This window comes from Raphanus sativus, chromosome 1, assembly GCF_000801105.2.
Source record: "Raphanus sativus cultivar WK10039 chromosome 1, ASM80110v3, whole genome shotgun sequence".
Lineage (NCBI taxonomy): Eukaryota > Viridiplantae > Streptophyta > Magnoliopsida > Brassicales > Brassicaceae > Raphanus > Raphanus sativus.
The window spans coordinates 2,953,627-2,977,578 of NC_079511.1; the positions used below are offsets into that span (position 1 = coordinate 2,953,627).

Consider the following 23,952-nt stretch of genomic DNA (forward strand, 5'->3'; position numbering starts at 1 on the left):
AAGTGGGTACTTCAATAACAAATCGTGACCTAAAAGCATTAATTAATAGTAACAAGGTGGTTTCCTTTTTCACTAGCAAGGTGGTTTCCTAAGAAAATTATTTTAGATAGGGCCGGTGGATCCAGAAGAATATTTATTTACTATTTGACAAAATTAAATTATTGTTAGTAATTAAATTACAGCGTTTTGAAAGCTTTTGTTCTGGATTTGAAAACCTCTTGTATTTTAGTTACTCGCTCAAGATACCTGAACAGTGAACACAGTAATATAATCATAGACAAGCCGACAAAAAAGTATCAGTAACTGAAGATCAAGATAAAAGGAGATAAAAGGAAAGTCAAGATCATGAAGTGTGGCAATAAAAGCAAAAACCATAAAACATACAACAATCAATGAAAACGTTAAGAGAGATAAACATGAAATCAATTTTTTTCAGGAAAAAAACATGAAATCAAGATGGGGGAAAACAATACTCCTGTGCACAAAACAAAAGAAAGTAAGTGTCGATAGAGATGCAATGTTGAACTTGGACCGCGGGTCTAATCCAAAACTACTTGTAATAGGGTGGTATTGAATTTTGATATTGTAGGCCCGTAAAGTTGTGGGATTTTAAAGATAAATTCTTGTGGGAGGCATGTGAGCCTTCTGCGGGATCGAATTTTAGTAGGATGAGCCGAAACAGTCATACAGAAAAACAAAGATCAGTAAATATTATTTTTTCACTTTTCATCTGAAAAAGAAAAAGAAAAAAGAAAGAAAATGAAAAGGCGTTTCAATTCTTATGGGATGCATGCTGAACTTGGACCGCAGATCTAACCCGAAAATACTTGTAATGGGACGGTATTGAGTTTTGATATTGTAGGCCCGTAAAGTTGTGGAACTTTAGGGACATGTTCTTGTAGGATGCATGTGAGCCTTATGCGGGATGAGCCGAAACATATTATACGGAAAAACAAATATCAGTAAACATCATTTCTTTCACTTCACTTTCCATATGAAAAAAAAAAAAAAGAGAAAGAAAATGAAAAGGTGATTCAATTCTTTTTCTACTGACAAAACCGTATAGGACTCCCGATAATGAAGAGTGGAACTCTGATGGTGGTTCTAGTCTTCACGTCGCCTCTACCTGCAGCAGTTAAGATTCACATCGTGAGTGTCGTTAAACAAGTGTCTTGTCTAATCCAATTCAATCTTTGACTTGACTCACATGCTGCAACGTCTTGAAGCAGCTGAAGCGATCAGAATCATGTTTTGAAGTGTCTAAAGCCATATGCCCGTATGTAATTTCATGTCATGCAGGCCGACCCACAAAGATCTACATTTTTGGTGGGGCAGGTTTGGTCAACCATTACAGGGACCGCGGTCCGTGCGGATCTGTCAACCTGATTAAAAACGGATCAATTGAATGGGACAAAACGGGACGAGAAAACTTGTTTGTCATATTTTAAATCAATAAATAGAAAATTAACACTACAACAAGAAGAAAGAATACTTAAAATGAAAAAGCAAATTAAGTAGGAAGTCAAACCCCTTAAACCTTACATAATCACATGAGATGGCAATGTCAAATATAAACCACATAGGCCATAGCCATAGTAGTAATGGTAAATTATAAGATTTTTTTTTTCTTTCTGAAACATGGTAAATTAGAAGATATAAAAAAATAGAAGATACTATAGTAAAGAAGTATGAGGTTTATTGAAGACACAAAGGATCATGAGAGTATCAAAACTTATTTGGAAAGAGTATTGTACAACTATACTATCACATTTGCTGGCTCCTGATCCCCATATATGCTTTTGAATGCCACTTGCTTAAAAAGTGTAAGAAAAAAAAGAAAACTTCACAAGCATGGGAGTTTTGTACAGTTATAACAGATTATTGTAACAGACAAGTGGGAGTTCCAATAGAAAATATAGTAACTTGTGAATTTGGTTAAAATATAAAGAAAATTTATAGGATGACCATAAAAGTTTTTTTTATTAAAAATATAGCACATAAGAGTTTGAAAACTAAAATTATTCATTAAAAGGTTTTTCTTTGGGGGGGGGATTAGGATTTAAAATAAAATAAAAAGTAAAGACTTAAAATTTAGGATAAAATTTTTAAAATTTGGATTTCAAAACAATATTTTTAAAACGAATTTGAAAGAAAATTTATCTAAAAGTTTTAATTCAAAACATATGATTCAAAAACAATAATAAAAGTTTTCATTTTTTTATTTTTATTATCTGTTTAAATAGTTATATATATATATATTTAACAATTATATATATTTATATATTTATAAGTAAGACTGGAAGAGTTTTTAACCTTTTTAATCTTTTTTTTTACTTTTTAATGAAATATATTTTGGTCATTTTTTGTGTGTGTTTTTGGTGAAAAAAATTCTATTATAGTGTCGTTTTGAAAGATTGGCCTAAAAGATATAAATGTGTCCTTTTATAAAAAAAAGATATAAAATGTGTATATTATTAACTTGTTTAATTAATTTGAATAATTTCGTGGTCCACTGGATTCATTCTCTCTCCTTCAGATGTCCAGTTAATATTCGGTAGATATATAATGTTTATAAGCACGAGGTTGGCTCTTATTCATTCATACGGTGTTCTCTTGTCGTCTTTCGTATATTGATGTCTCCCTTCGAATTATTGTCTTTTGGATTATAAATATCGCAACTCTTGAAGATAAAATAATAGATGCGTTTCCATGTTTAAAAAATAATAGTATAAATTCGTATTTATAATTTGAATAGTTCACGTTTTTGGTATGATGACACTGTACCTACCAATGCCACCACCAGTGCAAGACTAACCTTTGATATTGTCCTAATCAAAATTTAAAATTATACTCTGTATAAATTTTATTAATATCGCAAAATAGTAAAAACTAACGTAAATATTCATTAAAAAACAAAACCTATAATTTATTTATAAAAACAATAATATTATATACACTTATTGTTAGAAATATAACTTTACTTACATTTTTTCTATAAAATCATCCATTAGAATTATATAGGCAAGTCTTTAAACCATAACCATTTCAATTGATAATATAACTAACTAATTTAATTTTTCTGGTTAAATCTTTATTAGCATCAATTTCAAAAAACTTCTATCAGCTGTGGCGATTACACCGAAACAGTTAACAATATGTTATAAATAATTTGTGTGTTTCGAAATTTTTTGGACATTGATTATCGAAGAATCTTTGGTTTCTTAAACAAATCATCACCAATTATATATGAAAGTGTAACATTCCTTAAATAAACTTTAAGATTCAAGTATGATACCCTCAAAATATCTTCGCTTGCATCTATTAAATTTTCAAAAATTAAACAAAAATCCAAAAACAAATTCATAATTTTGGAATTGTTCAAATCTGAATTCAAGATAAATGAGAACTAGATTTTTAACAAATTTTATTCTAACTAAAAATGTCTAGTAAATTATATTTTAATAAAAAAACCTATAAGATTTATTTATTTGTAGATACAACTATTTTTTTTGAAAAATATATCCTATTAATTTGGATACTCTAATCAGTTGTTTGTGTGGCTTGTCCTTGACCGGCTTTGAATGCCACCACTTTAACCTATCTATTTTTCTTTTGAACTACCATCAACCTATTTGCTTATTTATTAGATTTTATTTCAAAGTAGTCTAATAATGGCAAAGAAGTAATTTTCAAAATATATCAAGGTAATAGATAAAAATATTCTATCTTAGTAGAATATATATAAAATAGAAAATAGAGTTGCACTAGCAATGGTATAAAACTATGGTACTTGATCCAATAAAGTTGTGGTGACTGGTAACCGGTGTATTGTATATATATTTATATATGTTTTAAAATAAATAAAAAAATTGTAACGGTTAAGGTTTTAACTAAAGCCATGAAATCAAGAGCCTAAAGAAACTTATTTAAAATTAGTTTTGTAGGATGGGATTTTGATAACATGATAGATAAAAACTGGTTGTTCAAAAAAAAAAGATAGATAAAAACTGAAGTTGAGTGATTTAGTTTTTAAAAAATAAACTTATGAATAACTTAGACACTTTAACAACGGTTACAAATTTGATTATGATTGCATGATATTGAGATGTTTGATACCATGATAGGATAAGTAAGAACTGCGACCTCATGAATATTGAGATATGGCTTCCTTGGCCCACTGCATTAGATAAACTCTTTATCACTAAAACTCTTTAATGTCTTAATCTTTTTAAGTTATGCTTAAGTTAGGTATATGAGTATATCGGACCAAAATGAACACCTGTATGGACGTACCAGAATGCAAACTTTTTGAGTTAGGTTTTTAGGATCTAATCAAATACAAAAAAAAAAAGATCAAACAATATCCTAGTGTTTTCACATTGCGTGAATCTCAAGAATACCTTAGACCGAAAAAACAACTTTCCCCATGTACATACCGGAAGCCTAAACCGGTAAGTACCCAAAAAACCGACTTATATGCTACTTACTGACTGTGTTTTTTGCTACCAACGATAATGTTTGCATATATTAGCCATCATACTTCACCATGTCAAAGGAGGCGTTGACCAAAACGACCCGAGTGGCGCAACATCTCCCGACACGGGCAGTGAACTGCTCCCAGCTTGTGTTTCATTAGTACCAACCGGATTGCTTGGATGCGCCAAAAAATCTTGAGGTGGAGGAGGAAGTGTTTGAGCTTGTGACTGAACAGGGACGTAACTGTAAGCTGTTGGTTCAAGTGGAGGAAGTGCTTGAGCTTGCGTCTGAACAGGGAGGTGATTGTAACCAGTTGGCTGAGATGGAGGGAGTGTTTGTGACTGAACCGGCCTCTGGGTAGGTTGAATGATCAGGTGGTTATACCTTGTGGAACCGGGCGCTATGCTGCCTCGCATCATCCGGATCTGTGGGGGCCTGTTTGCAGAGTTATCAGGAGTCAAGTTCATGAACTCACGCGATGACAACTGTTCCCCTGCGCCACCAGGATTCTGTCTTTGCATGTGTCTCTGGTCGGAGGTCCCTCTTCCATAGTTGAAAGCAGAAGTTTGGGGAGATGTAATGGAAGATGGGATTAGTCTTTCCTGTACAGTGGACACGCTCCTCTGGTTCTGCAAACAGATGAGAACATATGAGAAACACAGACAACAAAAAAACAGCCATAAGATTATATAGATGACAAACCTGCATTGCATATTGATGATGAAACTGAGGAGGCACGGATGGAAACTGAGCATAGTTGTGGTGGTTCCACCTCTCCATCATATCAGAGTCTCTTCCTAGAGAAACTCCAAGGGACGAAACACGTAACCCTTGATATTGAGAAGAGTGAGCAGCAGCAGCAGCAGGCATAGATATGTTAGAGCTTCCCGTGTTAGTATCTTGAGGAGATGAGGTTGGAAAGAATGGCATGTGGATGACTTCTCCTGCTGCCGACACTGGAATGTTCATGAACTGTTGCTGCTGCCCATCATAAACATTCAAAGATTGTGGCAGAAGTGTCTCCGTTGAAGCAGAAGGAATCTGAGTGCTTCCGGATGTTTCCATTTCATTCTCATCTCTTGTAAGATCCAAAACAACAGCTGGCCTCAAGTTCTGGGAACTACTTGGGTCTCCGTGATGATGAGTGGCTTCCGCCACAGCTTCCACATTCTCATCGCTCTCCGTTATAACTTTCCATGATCCATCAGGAGAGATAACCACGTCGGTCGCATTACTTCCCACCTCTTCTAGAATCTGTTGGATATTAGACAAGTGTTTGTTTATCCAGTGCATGCAAGTCATGTAGGATATGAAAAGATGTAACACCAAGGAACAGTAGTAAGCTACTAGCCTTTATCATGCTTTGATCTAAACGGATGTCGGTATAGCAGACAGACTGATGGCAATGCGGACAGCACCATGATGGAATTCTCGTGTTTATCTTGATATAGTTCCAGAAATCAAAACACTACAAACATAAAGCAACATGTCATAACAGAGTTGAGGAATATTTACTGAGAAAACTACTATACTGAATGGAATGATGCGTCACCTGAAGATGCTTGCACGCATGACCCTTCACAGGAAGTTTGATACGCATGCGGCTGAGTGTTCATCATACAAAGGTTAAGGTAACTTTGAAATAAATCAACAAAAGCTTAGAAATACATCCAAAGGATTACCTTATAGGACAGCTGAGAGATATCCTTGATGGGCCCTTAGCCTTAGGATTGTCACAAGCTACACACACAAAATTGAAAAACAGAACTACATGATTTGATATGCAATTAACTCTAGTGACTAAAAAAAAAAATTTTACCTGAATCAGATTCAGTGACTTCAGAATGAACATAATCTTTCAGCGACGGATAGACGGGGAGTGGTATGTCATCGAATAAGCCAATAGCAATGAAGTAACTACCTGTAAGCAAAATGAGTATCTGTTCATTATCGTTGAAAACGAGGAGAATAAATAAAAGATGTTGAAATTTAATTAAAAATAAATATGAATTGAACAAGAAACCTCCAAAACAGCCTATAGTTTGCAGAAGGTTTGTCCCAGGGTGGAGCAGTTTAGCAACATTTGTTGGACGCTGCGGCTTAGAATCCTGAAAACAAATTTTACAAAAAATATTACTTGTAAGTACTTCAAAAAAACTTTTCAAGTAAAAAGTTCAAAAAAGAAAAAAACACAAACCATTGAGTTGATATATCTCTTGTCAACGCCCCTTGCATTCAACGAAACGCTGTAGAAATTTCATATAAAAGCCAATGTGGGGTTAACATAGAGAAACTACGTCTCTGACGGTTGATAGAAAAAGATAAAGCAATCAGACCACACCTGACTTCTTGAGGATGTATGATACAACTAGAGTTGCTTATGTCGTCTGTCCGGAAAACAAATAATCCCTGAAGAGCAAGCAAGCAAGCAAAAGATTCTTGTACATAAACAAATACTAAAAAAAATATGGCATGCTGTAGTGACATTTTTATTGCAGTATGAGCAACCAAGAGAATTTAACTGAAGGCACAAAAGGTAGCACCAAGACTAGCAGAGTTATAAAATGCATCCATATAACATAAGAATTTCAATACATACTACTCTCGGTCTGGGAGAATGTTGCAGAAGATTCTTCGAAATATGGAAGTTCTTCACCAATACGATTGATTCTGACTGCCACAAGAGAAAATAAAAACTAACTTAAAGCACACATTTAAAAAAAAAAAAAGTGCTTAGAACTGAATAAAGTAAAATAAGAGTTACCTCCGCCTCAGAAGAAACAAGAATATGCCTCAGCTTCAAAAACGGATAGAACCTACAGACACAGAAGAAAAGGACGAGACTGAGATAAGTGAATGGAACACAACACAGAAGACGGCTTAAGAAGCTGTCAAATGCATTCTACTACTACTCAATCTCTATAAAGCTAAAGTATTATATGAAAAAATCGCAGCCTAACCTCTCCATGACTTGTGGAATTAGACTGACGGGACCGTTAGGAGTTAGACTAGAGGCGACGTTTTCAGGACCGGTGAAACTCATCAACATCTGTACAAGAAGAAGAAAAAAACATCACCTACTTAAAAAAAACATCAATCTAGTCTGTAATTAAAAATTCGTCTGGAACTATATATATATATATACCGAGTCTACAAGAGCCAGAAGTTGTTGAGATTCTCTCTGCGGGAACCATCCAAGCTCACAAGCACTCTGCGCAATAAACATAAAAAGACATTATAATATACAAGGACCAAACACATAACTAAATAAGCAAAACTTCCAATAGTTTCTAACTCTGTTCTTCTGTTTATACCTTAACTGACATCATCAGCGTCATGATCACCGCCTTCGTTTGATCATCACATCTACATTGACCGACCTGCACCATAAAGAACATTTAAAGATGAGTATACTTAACCCCCAAAAGAAGAAGAACCACATTGAAAGATTGAAACTTTTTTTTTTGAACTTAAAAAAGAAAGATCAAACAAACGTGAATGAGGGTTGAAGTAAGCTCTTGAGTGTCCGTTGGAACTTCATTATTCCAAATAGCTGTGTCGATTCGTCTGCAATTTCACATAAGACCTTTAGAGATTCCACAAGGAAAAAAAATGAAGATTTAGGTTAAACATGTGAGTTGGATTTACGTAGCGAGAGACAAGCAGTAAGCGTGAAACTCGTTGCTGTTGACCTCTGTGCGATCGCTCAACCTAGAAGGTATATCAAAAAGATTAAAGAATGTTCGTGAAGTATTTTTATTAGAAACTATTAAACAAATAATTGATACTAGTTAACAACTAAAAAGGCAAATCAAAAGTCAGATGAGAATTTTACGTATGAGAAAGAAGATACCTGGAACTCTGAGGAAACACCATTGATGAATCCTGAAACGACTCTTCTTCTTCCCTCTTTAGTCTTTTCCGACAAGTTTCAGTGTCCGAGAATGGGCAGTGTGACTTATATAGCATTTTATACTTTGCAGTTTACTCCTCTATGTTTTATAGTATGTAGGTTACTCCTCAGTGTTTTAGATTTTTCTTATGGTTGCCCTTGAACTTCTGATAGTTTTTATTTAATCTCTTTCTAGTTAGTGTCTTTCTCCCATTTTTTGTAAACACTTTGTTGCCTTTGTGTAACTAATCAAAATATATGCTTGTGAGTTATAAAAAGTTATGTTTTTTTATATTATTTCTATAAACTACAATCCATTAACATTTTTAACCAAGAAAACAATTCAAAATTTGTTATTTCGTGTTATTTGTTTAAAAATCTAATATTATATTTTTAACATTTTTGACTAAGGTTCAATTTTTTGTTTACTAATAAGTTGATTTTGGTTGACCAAAACGTTTTATTTCCCAACGTTAATTAATTATATTTGTTAATTAATTTTAAAACTGGTTATTCAAGAAAATATAATATCACTATTTTAATATATATTGTTATTATTCTGTTTTAAGTTTTGATTCTATAAATTGGATTAAATAAAATGAAGGTGAAGATATTATAAAATACTAATTACAATATCTAAATTGGATTAAATTGAATTAATATTACTTTTTTTTTGAACAAATTGAATTAATATTACATTGTCGAGAATTTTGTAACATGCTGAACAGAAACGTTTGTAACAGTTTATCATACTTCGATTTATGAAAACCGAAATAGTGATGCTTGAATCTCTTCGAGTGTTCGACCTTTTGTCTCAGGCACCAAAATCCATATGAATATAATCGTCACCAAAGAAACTCCAGAAAATATGAAATATGTTCCTGAAAGTTTGATTAATGAAAAAGATAATTTAAAATAGTTATTATATAGATAACATAATATGAGTGGACATTACAAAAGATATATTAAAATTTTACATATATGCTCTTTCATGAATGATATAGATAAACTTTGCTACTCTATATATAACATATAAAACTAATTTTTTTCTTTTATTCTTTATTGTTTTTACAAATAATAGTTGTCGTAAATATTTATCAACAAATTGAGAATATGTTTACTTTTTGGGATATTTTGGATCGATTGCAAACTAATCTTTGAGACAAGTGAAAAATGCTTAGTTTTATCTTAACTACCGACCACCAACCATATACTTAAATGGCTATAACTATGGCAAATAACTAGCTAATTTTATGGTGTGTGTTGGTAAAGAGTTAAATTTACCTGAAGCGCTCCACTGCATCGTGAAATTGAAACTATAAATGATGACCCAACTGAAAAACCAGCTTGACACCGTTACAAGGCTACCGGCAGTAACTTTCACATTAACCGGGAATATCTGACATTGATTAACAAATCAATAATGAAATGTTAATTATCAAAGAGAAACTGAATTAATTATAAACTAGTGGATAATTAAACAAATACCTCTGACATTATTACCCATGGTAATCCACCTAGACCAATGCAAAAGAATGAGACATGACCCTAGTATATAATTCGTTTGATTAGTGTTATGGTTTCATCCAGTGCCGGCTTTGACCCATGGCAACATGGGCAAATGCCATGGGTCCATAGGTCTAAAAAAATTAGTGTTTTTTTTTTTTTTTTTTTTGACATCAAAAAAATTAGTGTTATTTTAGTAATTAAAAATGTCTATTTTATTTGTTAAATATCAATTTAATTGGTGAAATTATAGTAAAATTTTTATGATTAACTAAATCAAATTTAAATACAATAAGAATAAAAAAAATTCTTGTACAATTCTCAATTTTTCATTAATAAAATCTAATTTGCACATAATTTTTTTTGTTTTTGATACCACAATTTTTTTTACTTTAATTTAAAGTCATACAATAAATAAAAGTTGAGAAAAAAATTTATAAAAAGGTCTTTGACCAAAAAAAAATTTATAAAAGGGTCTTTGTTTTATATTTCGCCTAAGGTCATTAAAGTTTCTAAGACGGCACTGGTTTCATCAAGTTATTTATGAATAATTAACTGCAAAGTAAGTTTGGCATTTACGTACTATTATACCGACGATCAACAAAATGGAACAAATCGTCTGAACTTCACCAGGCTTCTACTCAGGGCAGAAAATTGACTTTTAAGTCCATAAAAATTGAAAATCATGTTTAGTTAGATTGGCCACTGAAATTGTTAAAAAGACTAAACCTGAAGATAGTAAGATAGGCCGATTAAAAATGAACATATGCACACGCCAATAGAAGACAACTGCAAACAGAAATCAAAAGTTCAAACGGGTAAAACAAATTTAACCCAAAACATGAGTTATATGTAGTTTATTCAATAATCATGAAGTACTAACCAGAAGAAGTGGTCGGCGTCCCCATCGATCAACTGTCAATATGACAACTATAGATTGTGGTACCTTTAGAAGGATAAATTGTATTGAATAAGATAAAGATGAAATAGTCAGAGATACGAAAATAAAGAGTGAATGATGTTTTCTAAAAATAATGTTATACCAGAACAGCTGCGAGGATTGTTGTTCCAATGTTGATTGGGAAACCTGATAACAAGATGTCAAAAAAGGTTGATGCAAATATAAAACCAGTGACCTGAACGTCAAATATTTTTATTTTGGTTTACCAGCTTTGTCGAAAATACTAGCAGCGTAAGCACTTATCGCCGCACTCCCACTAAATTGTTGCACAAGCATTAGTCCCAATCCAATCTAACAGTTTTCAAAAAGCCAGAACAAGTTTGATTATATATTTACACATTTAAAATAAATGACTGGTCTTAGATGAGACTTACTATGATCAAGGGTTGTGCGTTTCTCATGTGAAACAAATCTTTTATCCCACTTTGAGATTCTCTTCTGGAGATTTCCACTGTTTTTCTGATTTCAGCTGCTTCTTCGAGAATATCAAAATTTTCTCCCCTTAGTCTCGTCAAGGTAACTTCAAGCTCTTGATCTCGACCATACATAGCCTTATAGGAACATTAATATGTAGACATGCTTTAGTTGCGCACAAAGAACTAATACCAATAACCTTAAATAACACACGTCACATATTATTGAAAAACATCTGAAAGTTTTTAGTATTACCAGCCATCTTGGAGATTCGGGGATAAAAAATAAACCAATCAGCTGCATAGCGCATGGGATTGCACCTAGTCATATAGTGAGCATTCAAGGAAGAGTTTAGTGATATAACTTGACTGTAGAGCTCATTTGTTGTGATTATTTAATTTTGATAGTTACTTAAAAGAGCTAATGTTCGCCAATGGAAAAAATTTCCGGTGAAGAACATGAGCGAAATTCCAAGACATTGTAGAAGCTGCAAGCTCAAACCCAAATGATAAAAACAATGGTTATATATGGTAATTTGAAAATTACATGTTATTTTTTTGAAGTATATAATTGTTCACCTGATTAGTAAAACTGAATCCTCCACGAAATGTTTTGGGTGTAATTTCTGCTATATACACAGGAACCTGAATATTATGATCAATTAATCAAACAAAATGCTGCAATATTACTCCATTAGCTACCATGTAAGTAATTTTAAAAATAAGTAATTTAAAAAAAAATTAAAGTTAATTACCACATAACTAATGAGACCGACTCCGAAACCCAAGAAGAGTCGTCCAATAGTTAGCAGCATAGTATCCTTTAAACAATAACAACAAATAAAAAAATAATTGTTTCTTTAGCTATAAGTGGAACTGTGGGAAGTATACTCACATAATATATGATAATAAATTATACTAAAAAATTGTTTTATATGGGGATGTGGAAGGGAAACAAACATGTGCAAACGCTACAGCGAGCCAACCAAAGATGCAGCAAACATCTGAGATCCACATTGTCTGAAGATGATCAATAATAGATGAACACATTAAACGCATATACTTTTTTTTTGTCACAATATAAAGTTTATAACTAAGACGTCAATATAAAGGTATCAAGGGAAATTAATTACTTGCCGACGACCAGTGAGCGCAGCGATTTTTCCGCTAATCGCGGCCGTGATCATTCCTCCCAATGTCATTAGCGAAGTAAAAAAGGAATACTGACCAAAAGGAAAATTAAACAGGCGACGGTTTAAGTGATAGTCAACACCCATTTTTAATGAACCGGTGTTTAGAATTGCGTACACATTGGACTTACATCAGCCACAGAAAGTCCCAGTTCTTCCATGATTTTGGATTGAGCAGGCGACGTATACGACATCTTCCAAAATCAAGGCCAAAATAATGGTAATTAGTAAGTTTGATATCACATATGAAATATCGTGATCACGAGGAGCTCGTATGAATTTAAATTGGAAATCTGAAATCACCGGAAGATCTAAGAAAAATAAGAAAAAGAAGAGAGAGAGAGATGGTGAAGTCTCACGGCGCAGCCATAACAAAAGGATCCAGCCACAGCTACGGAGGTACTGAGAAGAACACCACGAGTGAAGGAAGAAGGACTTCTTGCTTCTTCTTGCTTATTCAGCAGACTTGCAGATTCCATCTTCTTTGCTCCTTTATCCTTCTTACTCTTTTTTTTTTGTTTTAAAAGTTTGAATAGTCTTTCATACTTTTATTATATGTGGTCTTGTTTCATCGGGTTGTTGTTGTTGCATGTGGACAACGAGTAGCATGTCATGAAATGATGAAATATATTGACTCACCAAGTCACTACCAAACCACTACTCGTTTTTAAAATAGTTCCATCTCCAGTTGCCTCATCGATTAATTTGTAAACTAGATTTTGACCCGCGCTTTGCAAGCGCGGAATATTTTACGATGAAAAATTTCACTAATAACTTAACAAATATTTTGGTAATTTTTAAAAAGTGTGTATTTAAAATATTTTTGCATTTAAATCAGTGTTTTTAAATTCAACCCGATTGTGATTATACCGGTTAATCCGGAGATCTGACAATTCAATTTAGGTTTCTAAAATATTCATATTAAAAAATCAGTAAAATCCGAGACTAACCGATTGAACTGATGGATGACCGATATGTAATCTAATTGGACTTAAATTGTAATAGTTTCATAATTTGTAATCTTATAATCCAAATTTTTAAGTTCATTATTTTGCAATTTATAAAATTATGACATTTCTATAAAATTTTAAAGAGAGAATGATAGATATAAAATAAATAAGATTAATTATTGTATTGTTTGGAAACATTAATAGTAGTATAAAAACACATTGTTTGGAAACATTGATAGTAGTATAAAGAAATAAGTATATTGTTTGGAAACATGGATAGTAGTATAAAGAAAGAAACATTAGTGATTTAATGTAGGTTTAACTATAAAGTATAAAGGTATATTTAATTTAAAAACTTACAAAATAAATGTTAGATCCAACATAATGTTTCTGTTTTAATAAGATAGATGATAGTTTGCTAACTCTACTTGCAAGATTTGATTAGTAACCATGTTTTAGTACATTTTGACTTTGTTAATGTCTATACAGAAAACGCTGCGGTTCGTGAATAAATTAAATATGGAACAAGGGCCTTTTATGGCATTTGGTTGGGCCTTACAAAGGTCCGTACATTAGGGCCTGGAAATACAAGGTGTAAAGACGGTAACAAATCACACAATTTAAAAGCCCCAGATGTAGTGCCACGCTGGCAATCCGTGTGCTTTCGCGTTTACCCAATCAGAATCAATAGTCAAGCCTATATATTTAGACAAAGACATAACCCTAGAGAAAGCACTCGACATCTTTCCCTCTGTTCTCAGACTTCACCTACTTTCTATTAAGACATCTGCGAAAGTCTCTTCTACAATTTGACGATGAGCACCGGCGCAGGAAGCGGAACGACCAAAGGTGGAAGAGGAAAGCCAAAGGCCACCAAGTCCGTCTCTCGTTCGTCCAAGGCCGGTCTTCAGTTCCCTGTCGGAAGAATCGCCAGATTCCTCAAGGCGGGAAAATACGCCGAGCGCGTCGGCGCCGGAGCTCCGGTCTATCTCTCCGCCGTTCTCGAGTACCTCGCCGCCGAGGTATATATATAACTCCGAATCGATTCGAATCTCTGTCTGTTTTGTAAATCTCTCGTTACTGATTGGATTCGATTTGGGAACAGGTGTTGGAGCTTGCTGGAAACGCGGCGAGGGATAACAAGAAGACGCGTATCGTGCCGAGGCACATTCAGCTCGCGGTGAGGAACGATGAGGAGCTGAGTAAGCTACTGGGAGCCGTGACGATTGCTAACGGAGGTGTGTTGCCGAACATTCATTCGAACCTTTTGCCTTCCAAGGTTGGGAAGAACAAAGGAGACATTGGATCTGCTTCCCAGGAGTTTTGAGTTTCAATCAAACCTTCTGCTTTGTTGTTCTTTTGTTTGTCGGATTACCCTTTGTAAAATATCCAACTATGTTTTGAAGCTAATGGAAATGTTTCGATGATATAATCACTCGTAATCGATCTTAGGTTTGATTCATATTTTCCAATTGCTTGTTCGATGTTAGCAGTTAATTGCAATTAAAACCGTTTTGTGGATCATAAACTCAGTTGCCGATGCCGTCTCGTATGCTTTCAATAGATTCAATTTCTGAACTCTTCTTGACAAGAAATGAATAGCTGTACAAAAGGTGATGAACAACTCGGGGTTGTAGCTCAAATGGTAGAGCGCTCGCTTTGCATGCGAGAGGCACGGGGTTCGATCCCCCGGCATCTCCACTTTTTTTAATCTTCCATTAGTTATTCCAAACCTATGTATATGCAACGGATGAGAGATATATGCACTACTGAGTCGTGATTAGGCATTTCTTCTCACATATCTTGTTGAATTCATGAACTGATGCTTTATTTGTGGTGATTAAACAGATACATAGCAAGTACACTTCGAAGTCAAACCTTAGTTTTTTTTTTTCTAAAACACAGAACCAAACCATTTTGGTATCTAATCAAGGTAGATTTTGACATCGATTCCGTTATCAATAAGGGACTGGACAACAGCTCTGATTTTCCCTTCAAACTTGTCTTGGTCTCGCGGCGTGTAAGAAGCAGTGTACACATCAGCCTCTTTCGCACGTTCAGACAAGATCCTCCCTATAGACATGCACGCTGGGATATCGCATCTTGATCTCAACACCGCTTTTACGTCTTTAGAGTTTGTTCCCGCGACCGCGACTTGCTTGCAAGTGACACGGTGCGTGAGAGATGCGGATACAAAACGTTTTGAGATGAAGACGTCGAGTGTGAATGGCTCCATGTACGCGACAGTTCGCTGCTTGAAGGAGACGTGTTTGTCAGGATTCTTCGATTTTTTCTCTTTCTGGTATGTGTATGGTCGGCTTGTATCATCGTCGACGTAGTCTTCTACGCCGAAGAAGCTTCTCGGAGCAAGAACAGTCTGTCAAAAATGGTAAAACCCAGTACTAACAAATTCAAAATCACAGCAAGCAACCTAATGACCGAAGCATAGTAAATACAACCCATGTAGCCATTGCATATAGACAAACCTAAAATGTATTTTATCAAAGACACCTAAAGTAACTAGAGGTAGAAAAATTCAGTCAATTCTATTTATAAGTTACATTTAAAAAAAAAATCAGCTTGAAACTATTTCGGGTTCTGCTTATTCAGTCAATTCTACTAATTCTTGTAGTTTTTTTTAACTAAACGCTCAAGTCAAAGTGGAAGGATGGTGGCATACCTGCCTAATGTGAAATCCACAGTTGGTTTGGTACAAGAAGGGTCTAAGCTTTGCTCTGTCACTTCCATAAAATTCTTTGCCTATCGAATACTTGCCAACAACTTGCTTCAACATTATACCTGCACCAACCTACAGATATTACATGAGTGATAATTTCAGACACAGAAGCTAGCTTTTGTCACAAACCGACAAACGTATGCTTCTGTTCAGAACAAGTTCCATAACTGACATCCTAACATACTGAAGGGTTCTCATTCCCAAGAATACTAAACCATTTGGAATGAGCAGCAGAGAGCTAGTCAAACTAGACTTATCTCAATAACAATCCAAAAGACATAAAATCCATTACAAGAACAAGTAACGAGAGAATATCATTTCTAATATCCAGAAAGCAAAGGGTAAAACAATCATATAGCGTATATCATTTGAGGATGAAAGGGAGCCACGACATAATCATAACTCTTTTTACAGGAAAAATATTTAAATTCAACTCATATGCAATGAAAATGCCATGAAGAAGCTCAATTTAGAGAAGATAATTAATACCTGTAAACCGATGGCGAAGGCACGACGGTTTGATTTTGCATAGGGTGACACTCAGAGAAGGAAGGAAGGAAGGAAGGAGAGAAGTCGCAAGTCGCGAGAATAATCTCGAAGAAACCTAACACTCTGGTTGTACACCTGGTTAAGTACAGTAATTGGAACACGGACTGAATCAGCTGGCTAAACCGGATTGTTTTCGGTTTACGCTGAATTAATCCAAGGGGTTGGTTCAGAACCTTCACTTCACGACATACCCTCCACAGGCTCCACTTGCCTACTTAGCCATGGACATTGCTTTATATGTCTCTTTAATTGGTTAGTCTATGGTTTTAGACTTTAGTATATGAATTTGTTACTTTTGTTACTTTTACACCGTTGTTTAGAGTTTCGGATTAAGATATATCCGAATCAGCAACACATCATATTGCATCAATGCAACATCAACATTATATTGAGTTGTGTAGTTTCAGGAGACCCGAGTTCATACGCACAAAGTTTTAAGTTCACATCTGCTCTTGTTATTCATGAAAATAGTAGGAATTTTCTCTGTTTTTTTTTTTTGGTCTTAAATAAAATGCATTTGATCCACAAAGGAGCCACACACACACACACAAACTAGCCAGGTGTAGAGGTATATGACCTCCTTATTACATCACTATCTTCCTCGATAAAGTGACAGCTTAGCCCTGAAGACCAATAATACCTGCAAAATGGTAGAGACCATAGTTCTATTAGTTATTCCTTTCCGAATCTATTGAGAAGTAATCACGAATGAGAGTGAATTCCCACAAGCCGATAGTTAGCCCATTCCCATACAAATCAAAATGGTAGAGACCATAGTTCTGTTAGTTGATACTACATTTCTAGACTTGCATAATATTATAGGTGGTTTATTTTCTTTAAGCCTTAACCCAAAATGCAATATCAATATATTAAGATCAAATGAGCATTGACTTGCCACAGAAAAAGAGAGAGAGAGAGAGAGAGAAAAATGTGGTTTATTTCTACTTACCGCAAGCAACACGGCCGCCTGCATTTCCAGTAGCCAAGCTGAGTTCATGGCCTCCTGAAAATGTAAAAAAACCAATGGTTAATAGTGTTCTTAGGATTGATGTTGAGACCCGTAGATGTCTTCATATGGACAATGTGACTTAGGGGATATTGAAAAACAAAAGGATCTTAAATAGCCAAATGTCATTACCCTTTCCGAGGTCATCAGGGTCTGCGTGGACAACAACAGCCCTTCCGACAATAGAGTTTGGTCCACTAAGAGGAATCTGTACAAGAACACAGAACAGTGTGTTCACTATAGCAGTCCCACAAAAGAATAAAGAGCATACACTACACTATGTAGAAAGCTGCAAACCTGGCAGTCAGTGATTGTGAAGGTGGCAGTTCCTGGGATATTAGAAGAAAATGGTTTTAGGTTAATCCATGAACACTAAAAGCTGGTCAAAGATGAGAAACATACTATAAAACAAGGACTGCACAAAACACATTCGTGAGGAAATGAATATAGCAAACAAAGATGATGAAGAATGTCAAGGTACAAAGCTGCTCTAAAGAAGGTTGAGAGCATAGAGATACAAATGCTGAGGAAAAAATAATACCATCATCTCCAACAGTGATGTTTCCTAGATCACCAGCATGTCGATTAGCATCCTCTGGGGCACCGTGTTGTTTACCATCAGGGTTGAAATGTGGACCTGGAATAAAGATTTGACCAAAGTATTAATAACAATTCAACTACTTTGAAGATAACTAGAGTTCCATATTCAAAATATAATTATAAACCCCTCGAACAAACAAACAAAAAAGTCAATTTGAATTATTGAAAACCATGTAGGCAAACACTATCATATCCTAGAGTTTCTTATCCATACAAAATATCCAGAAAGGTGTTCCTTTTTATAGAGGTATATAAGAGTGGTACCGGTAGACATGCAACCGTTAGTGGTGTCTCCAAGAGCATGGACATGGAAACCATGTTGACCAGGTTTAAGTCCAGAAACTGTTCCAGTCACAGTGGTCACACCTGCAAAAGAAAAAAAAAACACAAGAATTCAAACATTTCATAAAAAAGTAAGAATGGCTTCAAGTATCTTAAAAGGCTCAATAGAAAAAACAGTACCGTCTCCTTCCTGGGTGAAGAAGATAGTTCCCTTAACACCCTCGCTGCTGTTCAAGACTGCAACTCCCTTGGCCATAGTTTGTTATCCTTTGTGATCTGTAAAAATCAACAGAAAATAAACCATTAGTATCAAAACAGTAAAGAACCAGAAACAAGACAGTGATTCTAAACACCACAGCTATTTAACACAAATCTATCATCTTGTCTTCATTCAAGCTTGATACTAAACCAAAAAACAAAAAAAAACAAAAAGGAATCAAAAGATCATACAACTGTGAAACCATCTCCACAAAGATCTAAGCGTAGATTCGGACTTGGAATCAGTAAGGAAACAAAACAGTATAGAAGAGAGCAAAGATGTTAATGAAAATGAAAAATGAAACCAAGAATCTAACATAGATGATATTACCTCAGGGTACCCCTTTGGGAAAGAAGCGTTTAAGATATGAAAATGCCTGAATCTTCTTCTCTCGATGAGATTTGTGTGTGTGTTTGCTTTTTTTTTTTTTGTGTATAGACGATTCGCACGAGGTCAAAATGTGGGTAGGTGATCGTTTTCTTCTTTTTTCTTTTTAATCTTTTCCAAAGATAATGGATGATCCATGCATTTCTTAGGCTGGAAACTGGGCCCTAAATTAAAGTTGGTGGGCTCTCTCATTTTCTGAACTTGTTGGCTCCCAGTTTAATAACGTTGGTGGCGGCCACTTTATGTTATGATGATACATACTGTACTCTGCTAATGAAAATACGTACAAAAGTGAGTTTAAAGTCGTAATCCAGATAGCAAAATAAGTGGTGTTTTTTCATAGTGGCACAACTCAAACATAATTTCTTGCTTTATACACGGTATAACAAACAAACAAACAAACAAAACAATGAATACAAAAGCGCTTCGAAAGAGAGATGAACTATAAGAGTATATTAGGAAAGGATATATTAGACAATAGTCTTAACCTAACCTCTTGTGTAATCTCAGTATATATTGTAACATTTCACATCTAATACTATTATCAAGCTTCATATCACATATGGTATCAGAGCATTCAACGATACCTTAATATTTTTTTTTTTTTTTCCCCCGCCGCCTCTCTCCTTCTCTCTTCTTCTTCTTCTTCTTCCTTTCCTCTCTCACCACCATGTCTGAAACCTCAACCCCGACAACCGCTCATGACACCATTGTCATCTCCAACAACTCCAAGATCCTTAACGTTAATATGTCTAACGTTACGAAGCTTACCGGCACCAACTTCCTCATGTGGAGCCGACAAGTTCACTCCTTGCTCGACGGCTACGATCTCGCCGGCTACGTCGATGGATCCACTGTTGCTCCACCGCCTACTGTCACCACCGATGGCGTTGACACTGTGAACCCGGAGTACACCATCTGGAAACGCCAGGACAAGCTGATCTACAGCGGTCTTCTCGGTGCGATCTCCCCTTCCGTTCAGTCTCTGCTCTCTGCAACTACCCTGTCGTCTGAGATCTGGGAGACGCTCTCATCCACCTATGCTAAGCCCAGCCGCGGTCACATCCTCCAACTCAAACAGCAACTCCGCCAGTGGACTAAGGGAACCAAGACAATTGATGACTACTTCCAAGGTCTTGTCTCCCGCTTCGATCAACTTGCCTTGCTCGGCAAGCCAGAGGACCATGAAGACAAGATTGCACATGTTCTTCAAGGCCTCTCCGATGACTACAAAACTGTGATTGATCAGATCGAAGGTCGCGACGTCTCGCCCACTCTGACGGAGATTCATGAGAAACTCATTAACCATGAGTTGAAACTTTCCATGAAAACAGAGGCTTCCTCTCCTCTCCCGATCACTGCAAATGTTGCACAAGCTCGGAACAACAATGGTGGTGGCTCTCGCAATCATGGTCGCCACAACAACAGGGGTAGCCACAACAACAACAACTGGGGAAACCGTCCACAGAACGCTTCACAGAACCAGTACACACCGCGCCCTTATCTTGGGAGGTGTCAACTTTGCGGAGTTCATGGACATAGCGCCCGTCGCTGCTCTCAGCTCCAACTCCCCGGTGGTTACAGTGGTTCAAACCAGTCCTCTGTCTCCTCGCATGCTCCGTGGCAACCACGAGCCAATCTCGCCTCCGCTCATCCCTACAATGCTGCGCAATGGCTTCTCGACAGTGGTGCGACACATCACTTGACGTCTGATCTGAACAACCTCGCCCTACACCAACCGTACACTGGTGGGGAAGAGGTTGCAACTGCTGATGGTACTGGGTTACATATTTCCCATACTGGTTCTGCCTTGCTTCCAACACCTAATCGTTCATTATCTTTACGAGATGTTCTCCTTGTGCCTAATGTTCAACGCAACTTGATTTCTGTTTACCGTTTGTGTAACACTAACAAAGTTTCCGTTGAATTCTTTCCTGCACATTTTCAGGTGAAGGATCTCAGCACGGGGGTCCGATTGCTCCAAGGCAGGGCTAACAATGAGTTGTACGAGTGGCCAATGAATCCCAAGAACCCGACCTCCCTCTTCACCTCACCATCTCCGAAAACAGACCTCTCTTCTTGGCATTCCCGACTTGGCCACCCAGCTTTATCTCTTTTAAAATCCCTTGTTTCAAAGTTTTCTTTACCAGTCTCTTTGTCATCACCGAAACACTTATTTTGTTCGGATTGTTCTATCAATAAAAGCCACAAGTTACCCTTTTATTCAAACACTATAGTCTCAACACACCCACTTCAATATCTTTATACCGATGTTTGGACCTCACCAATTGTTTCCGTTGATAACTACAAGTACTACTTGGTTATAGTGGATCTCTACACGAGATACACTTGGATGTACCCACTCCAGCGGAAATCGCAGGTTCATGAGACGTTTGTGGCGTTTAAGGCACTTGTGGAGAACAAATTCAAGACAAAGATTGAGACACTATATTCAGATAACGGTGGCGAGTTTATTGCTCTGCGCTCGTTTCTTGCGACTCATGGGATCACACATATGACCACCCCACCTCATACTCCAGAGCATAACGGTATCTCTGAGCGGAAGCATCGTCATATTGTTGAAACGGGTCTCACCTTACTCAGCAAATCCTCGATGCCTAAAGAGTATTGGAGCTACGCGTTCTCTGCTGCGGTTTATCTCATTAACCGAATGCTCACACCAGTTCTTGGTAACGAGTCTCCATACGCAAAGCTCTTCGGTCAGACTCCTAACTACCTCAAACTCCGGGTCTTTGGCTGTCAATGCTTCCCCTGGCTTCGTCCTTACGCAAGTCACAAGCTCGATGATCGCTCAAAACCGTGTGTCTTCCTTGGCTACTCCTTGAGCCAAAGCGCCTACTTGTGCTTGGATAAAGATACGGGTCGTATATATGTCTCAAGACATGTTCAGTTCGTGGAGACTGTGTTTCCCTTTGCGGAACCTGCATCCACTGTTACTTTGGAACCCATCAATGAAACCTCAGCTGGGATATTAGGCTCTCCGGTCACTGTCGTGCCATCTCCGCCACTCGCTACAGCTCCTCCGACAGCTCCCCCGTGCAACGATCCTCACCTGCCTGCGCCACAACAGCAGCAACAAGACATCTCGCCATCGGCCTCTGATCCCGCAACGCCTTCTCCTTCTTCCGTCACTCCGGCTCCGAACCCAAACCCACCTGAGAACCAACCTATACAACCTTCCTCTGTTCCCTTACCTCAAAACAGAGTTTCATCTCCGACATCCTCTCACCTCACGCCCTCTCCACCTCCGCTACCAACACCAAACCCGACACCTACACCATCTCCTCCACCATCTCCTAACCCGATACCCCCACCTAACCCGATACCACCACCACCACCAAATAACCATCCGATGAGAACCAGGTCCAAAAATAATATTACAAAACCCAACACAAAACACTCCTTCACTGTCTCCACTACACCTCTTAAACCCATAATTCCGAAAACAGTGGCTGAGGCAATGCGGGATCCCAACTGGAGACAAGCCATGTACGATGAGATTAATGCTCAAATTCGAAATGGCACTTCTGAATTGGTCTTCCCAACTGATGACATGAACATTGTGGGATGTAAGTGGGTCTTTACCTTGAAATATTTGCCTAATGGTCAACTTGACAGGTATAAGGCGCGACTCGTGGCGAAGGGGTTTCACCAACGTTATGGTCTTGACTTTACGGAGACGTTTAGCCCAGTGGTGAAATCAACTACGATAAGGACAGTGTTGCATCGTGCAGTTAACAAGGGTTGGAGTATTCGCCAAATCGATGTCAACAACGCCTTTCTTCAGGGCACTCTTGATGAAGAGGTCTATGTTACTCAGCCGCCTGGCTTCCTAGATCGTGATCGTCCCCACCACGTGTGCCGGCTTCGCAAAGCTTTATACGGACTCAAACAAGCTCCCCGGGCTTGGTACAAGGAGCTACGACAATACCTTCTCACACAAGGATTTGTTAACTCCACCGCTGATACATCTCTCTTTGTTCGAATCACTGGTCGTGATATCACTTATATACTTGTCTATGTGGATGACATGATTGTTACAGGCAGCAACTCTGGTCTCGTCTCCACCTTCATTACGAACCTTGCGCAACGTTTTTCTTTGAAGGATCTTGGCGAGCTCAGTTATTTTTTGGGCATCGAGGCTACTCGTACGAAGAAAGGGTTACACCTAATGCAGAAAAAGTATGTTGTTGATCTGCTCACTCGGACGAATATGCTTCAAGCTCGACCAGTCTCCTCTCCAATGTCTCCTACTCCTAAGCTCTCCCTGAACTCCGGCACGCCTCTGGAATCAGCGACGGAGTATCGGACTGTACTCGGGAGTCTTCAATACCTTGCGTTCACACGACCTGATATAGCCTACGCGGTGAACAAGCTTTCTCAGTTCATGCATATGCCCACTGATCTTCATTGGCAGGCTGTGAAGCGCGTTCTCCGCTATCTCGCAGGCACCCCGGCTCACGGGATATACATCAGGGCTGACACACCGTTGACACTACATGCGTATTCGGACTCTGATTGGGCGGGCGATGTTGATGACTTCACATCGACAAACGCGTATATTCTGTATCTTGGTGCAAATCCTATATCATGGACCTCCAAGAAGCAACGTGGTGTTGCGAGATCGTCTACCGAAGCTGAGTACCGGTCTGTTGCAAACACGGCGTCGGAGATCCGCTGGGTATGCTCTCTGCTCACTGAACTTGGAATCTCTTTATCCTCG

The 23,952-nt window shown here is 37.1% G+C and overlaps 5 protein-coding genes and 1 non-coding gene across 12 annotated transcripts; 2 read left to right on the top strand and 4 right to left on the bottom strand.

Moving 5' to 3' along the window:
* Nucleotides 1-4,265: 4,265 nt before the first annotated feature.
* Nucleotides 4,266-8,543, bottom strand: LOC130509094 (E4 SUMO-protein ligase PIAL1-like). The gene is made up of 17 exons (XM_057004700.1): nt 8,330-8,543; nt 8,125-8,187; nt 7,971-8,043; nt 7,791-7,856; nt 7,622-7,687; nt 7,437-7,525; nt 7,241-7,292; nt 7,076-7,150; nt 6,818-6,885; nt 6,674-6,722; nt 6,500-6,584; nt 6,296-6,397; nt 6,159-6,216; nt 6,029-6,080; nt 5,828-5,944; nt 5,179-5,730; nt 4,266-5,105 (listed from the first exon to the last, which is right to left on the bottom strand). The coding sequence occupies exons 1-17, from the start codon at nt 8,443-8,445 to the stop codon at nt 4,542-4,544; spliced, it is 2,247 nt and encodes a 748-aa protein (XP_056860680.1). The 5' UTR covers nt 8,446-8,543; the 3' UTR covers nt 4,266-4,541.
* A 476-nt stretch (nt 8,544-9,019) lies between these two features.
* Nucleotides 9,020-13,036, bottom strand: LOC108808260 (sugar transporter ERD6-like 2). Of its 6 annotated transcripts, none has more exons than XM_018580436.2 (17): nt 12,798-13,034; nt 12,570-12,632; nt 12,382-12,471; nt 12,209-12,268; nt 12,004-12,069; nt 11,828-11,893; nt 11,661-11,736; nt 11,505-11,569; nt 11,210-11,386; nt 11,042-11,126; nt 10,918-10,961; nt 10,758-10,820; nt 10,604-10,663; nt 10,458-10,511; nt 9,857-9,916; nt 9,653-9,767; nt 9,020-9,249 (listed from the first exon to the last, which is right to left on the bottom strand). In XM_018580436.2, the coding sequence occupies exons 1-17, from the start codon at nt 12,915-12,917 to the stop codon at nt 9,128-9,130; spliced, it is 1,386 nt and encodes a 461-aa protein (XP_018435938.2). In that variant the 5' UTR covers nt 12,918-13,034; the 3' UTR covers nt 9,020-9,127. The 6 variants fall into 6 exon arrangements, 4 of the variants coding, with proteins under 4 accessions (XP_018435938.2, XP_056860724.1, XP_056860729.1 ...); XR_008943267.1 differs by having other exon boundaries at nt 9,226-9,249; nt 9,857-9,885; nt 12,798-13,036; XM_057004744.1 differs by lacking the exon at nt 10,458-10,511 and having other exon boundaries at nt 12,798-13,035.
* A 1,072-nt stretch (nt 13,037-14,108) lies between these two features.
* Nucleotides 14,109-14,820, top strand: LOC130509152 (probable histone H2AXa). The gene is made up of 2 exons (XM_057004824.1): nt 14,109-14,410; nt 14,494-14,820. The coding sequence occupies exons 1-2, from the start codon at nt 14,204-14,206 to the stop codon at nt 14,713-14,715; spliced, it is 429 nt and encodes a 142-aa protein (XP_056860804.1). The 5' UTR covers nt 14,109-14,203; the 3' UTR covers nt 14,716-14,820.
* Nucleotides 14,821-15,015: 195 nt separating this feature from the next.
* TRNAA-UGC (transfer RNA alanine (anticodon UGC)) lies at nt 15,016-15,089 on the top strand. Its single transcript has one exon. It is a non-coding gene; the product is annotated as a tRNA-Ala (tRNA).
* Nucleotides 15,090-15,189: 100 nt separating this feature from the next.
* Nucleotides 15,190-16,854, bottom strand: LOC108808267 (uncharacterized). 2 transcript variants are annotated; one of them, XM_018580447.2, is made up of 3 exons: nt 16,615-16,854; nt 16,069-16,187; nt 15,190-15,765 (listed from the first exon to the last, which is right to left on the bottom strand). In XM_018580447.2, exons 2-3 carry the CDS (start codon nt 16,180-16,182, stop codon nt 15,313-15,315), a joined length of 567 nt encoding a protein of 188 aa, XP_018435949.1. In that variant the 5' UTR covers nt 16,183-16,187; nt 16,615-16,854; the 3' UTR covers nt 15,190-15,312. The 2 variants fall into 2 exon arrangements, with proteins under 2 accessions (XP_018435949.1, XP_018435944.1); XM_018580442.2 differs by having other exon boundaries at nt 16,069-16,197; nt 16,615-16,850.
* A 252-nt stretch (nt 16,855-17,106) lies between these two features.
* LOC130509147 (superoxide dismutase [Cu-Zn] 1-like) lies at nt 17,107-19,310 on the bottom strand. Its single transcript, XM_057004821.1, has 8 exons — nt 19,152-19,310; nt 18,743-18,838; nt 18,545-18,646; nt 18,222-18,317; nt 17,978-18,009; nt 17,813-17,888; nt 17,624-17,677; nt 17,107-17,314 (listed from the first exon to the last, which is right to left on the bottom strand). Exons 2-8 carry the CDS (start codon nt 18,816-18,818, stop codon nt 17,292-17,294), a joined length of 459 nt encoding a protein of 152 aa, XP_056860801.1. The 5' UTR covers nt 18,819-18,838; nt 19,152-19,310; the 3' UTR covers nt 17,107-17,291.
* Between the last annotated feature and the right edge of the window lie 4,642 nt (nt 19,311-23,952).

Bases quoted from the DNA above. Each gene is read 5' to 3' on its own strand.
- LOC130509094 (XM_057004700.1), bottom strand. From the start codon at position 8,445: ATGCTATATAAGTCACACTGCCCATTCTCGGACACTGAAACTTGTCGG. The intron at 8,188-8,329 runs GTATCTTCTTTC...TATACCTTCTAG, and splicing joins GTGTTTCCTCAGAGTTCCAG to GTTGAGCGATCGCACAGAGG. The intron at 7,857-7,970 runs GTTTGTTTGATC...TTTATGGTGCAG, and splicing joins TTACTTCAACCCTCATTCAC to GTCGGTCAATGTAGATGTGA.
- LOC108808260 (XM_018580436.2), bottom strand. From the start codon at position 12,917: ATGGAATCTGCAAGTCTGCTGAATAAGCAAGAAGAAGCAAGAAGTCCT. The intron at 11,737-11,827 runs GTGAACAATTAT...TTGAGCTTGCAG, and splicing joins GATTCAGTTTTACTAATCAG to CTTCTACAATGTCTTGGAAT. The intron at 11,570-11,660 runs GTAACTATCAAA...CTATATGACTAG, and splicing joins GCGAACATTAGCTCTTTTAA to GTGCAATCCCATGCGCTATG.
- LOC130509152 (XM_057004824.1), top strand. From the start codon at position 14,204: ATGAGCACCGGCGCAGGAAGCGGAACGACCAAAGGTGGAAGAGGAAAG. The intron at 14,411-14,493 runs GTATATATATAA...ATTTGGGAACAG, and splicing joins TCGAGTACCTCGCCGCCGAG to GTGTTGGAGCTTGCTGGAAA.
- LOC108808267 (XM_018580447.2), bottom strand. From the start codon at position 16,182: ATGTTGAAGCAAGTTGTTGGCAAGTATTCGATAGGCAAAGAATTTTAT. The intron at 15,766-16,068 runs GTATGCCACCAT...CATTTTTGACAG, and splicing joins GTGGATTTCACATTAGGCAG to ACTGTTCTTGCTCCGAGAAG.
- LOC130509147 (XM_057004821.1), bottom strand. From the start codon at position 18,818: ATGGCCAAGGGAGTTGCAGTCTTGAACAGCAGCGAGGGTGTTAAGGGA. The intron at 17,889-17,977 runs GTTTGCAGCTTT...GTTCTTGTACAG, and splicing joins TCACAATCACTGACTGCCAG to ATTCCTCTTAGTGGACCAAA. The intron at 17,315-17,623 runs GTAAGTAGAAAT...ACCATTTTGCAG, and splicing joins AGGCGGCCGTGTTGCTTGCG to GTATTATTGGTCTTCAGGGC.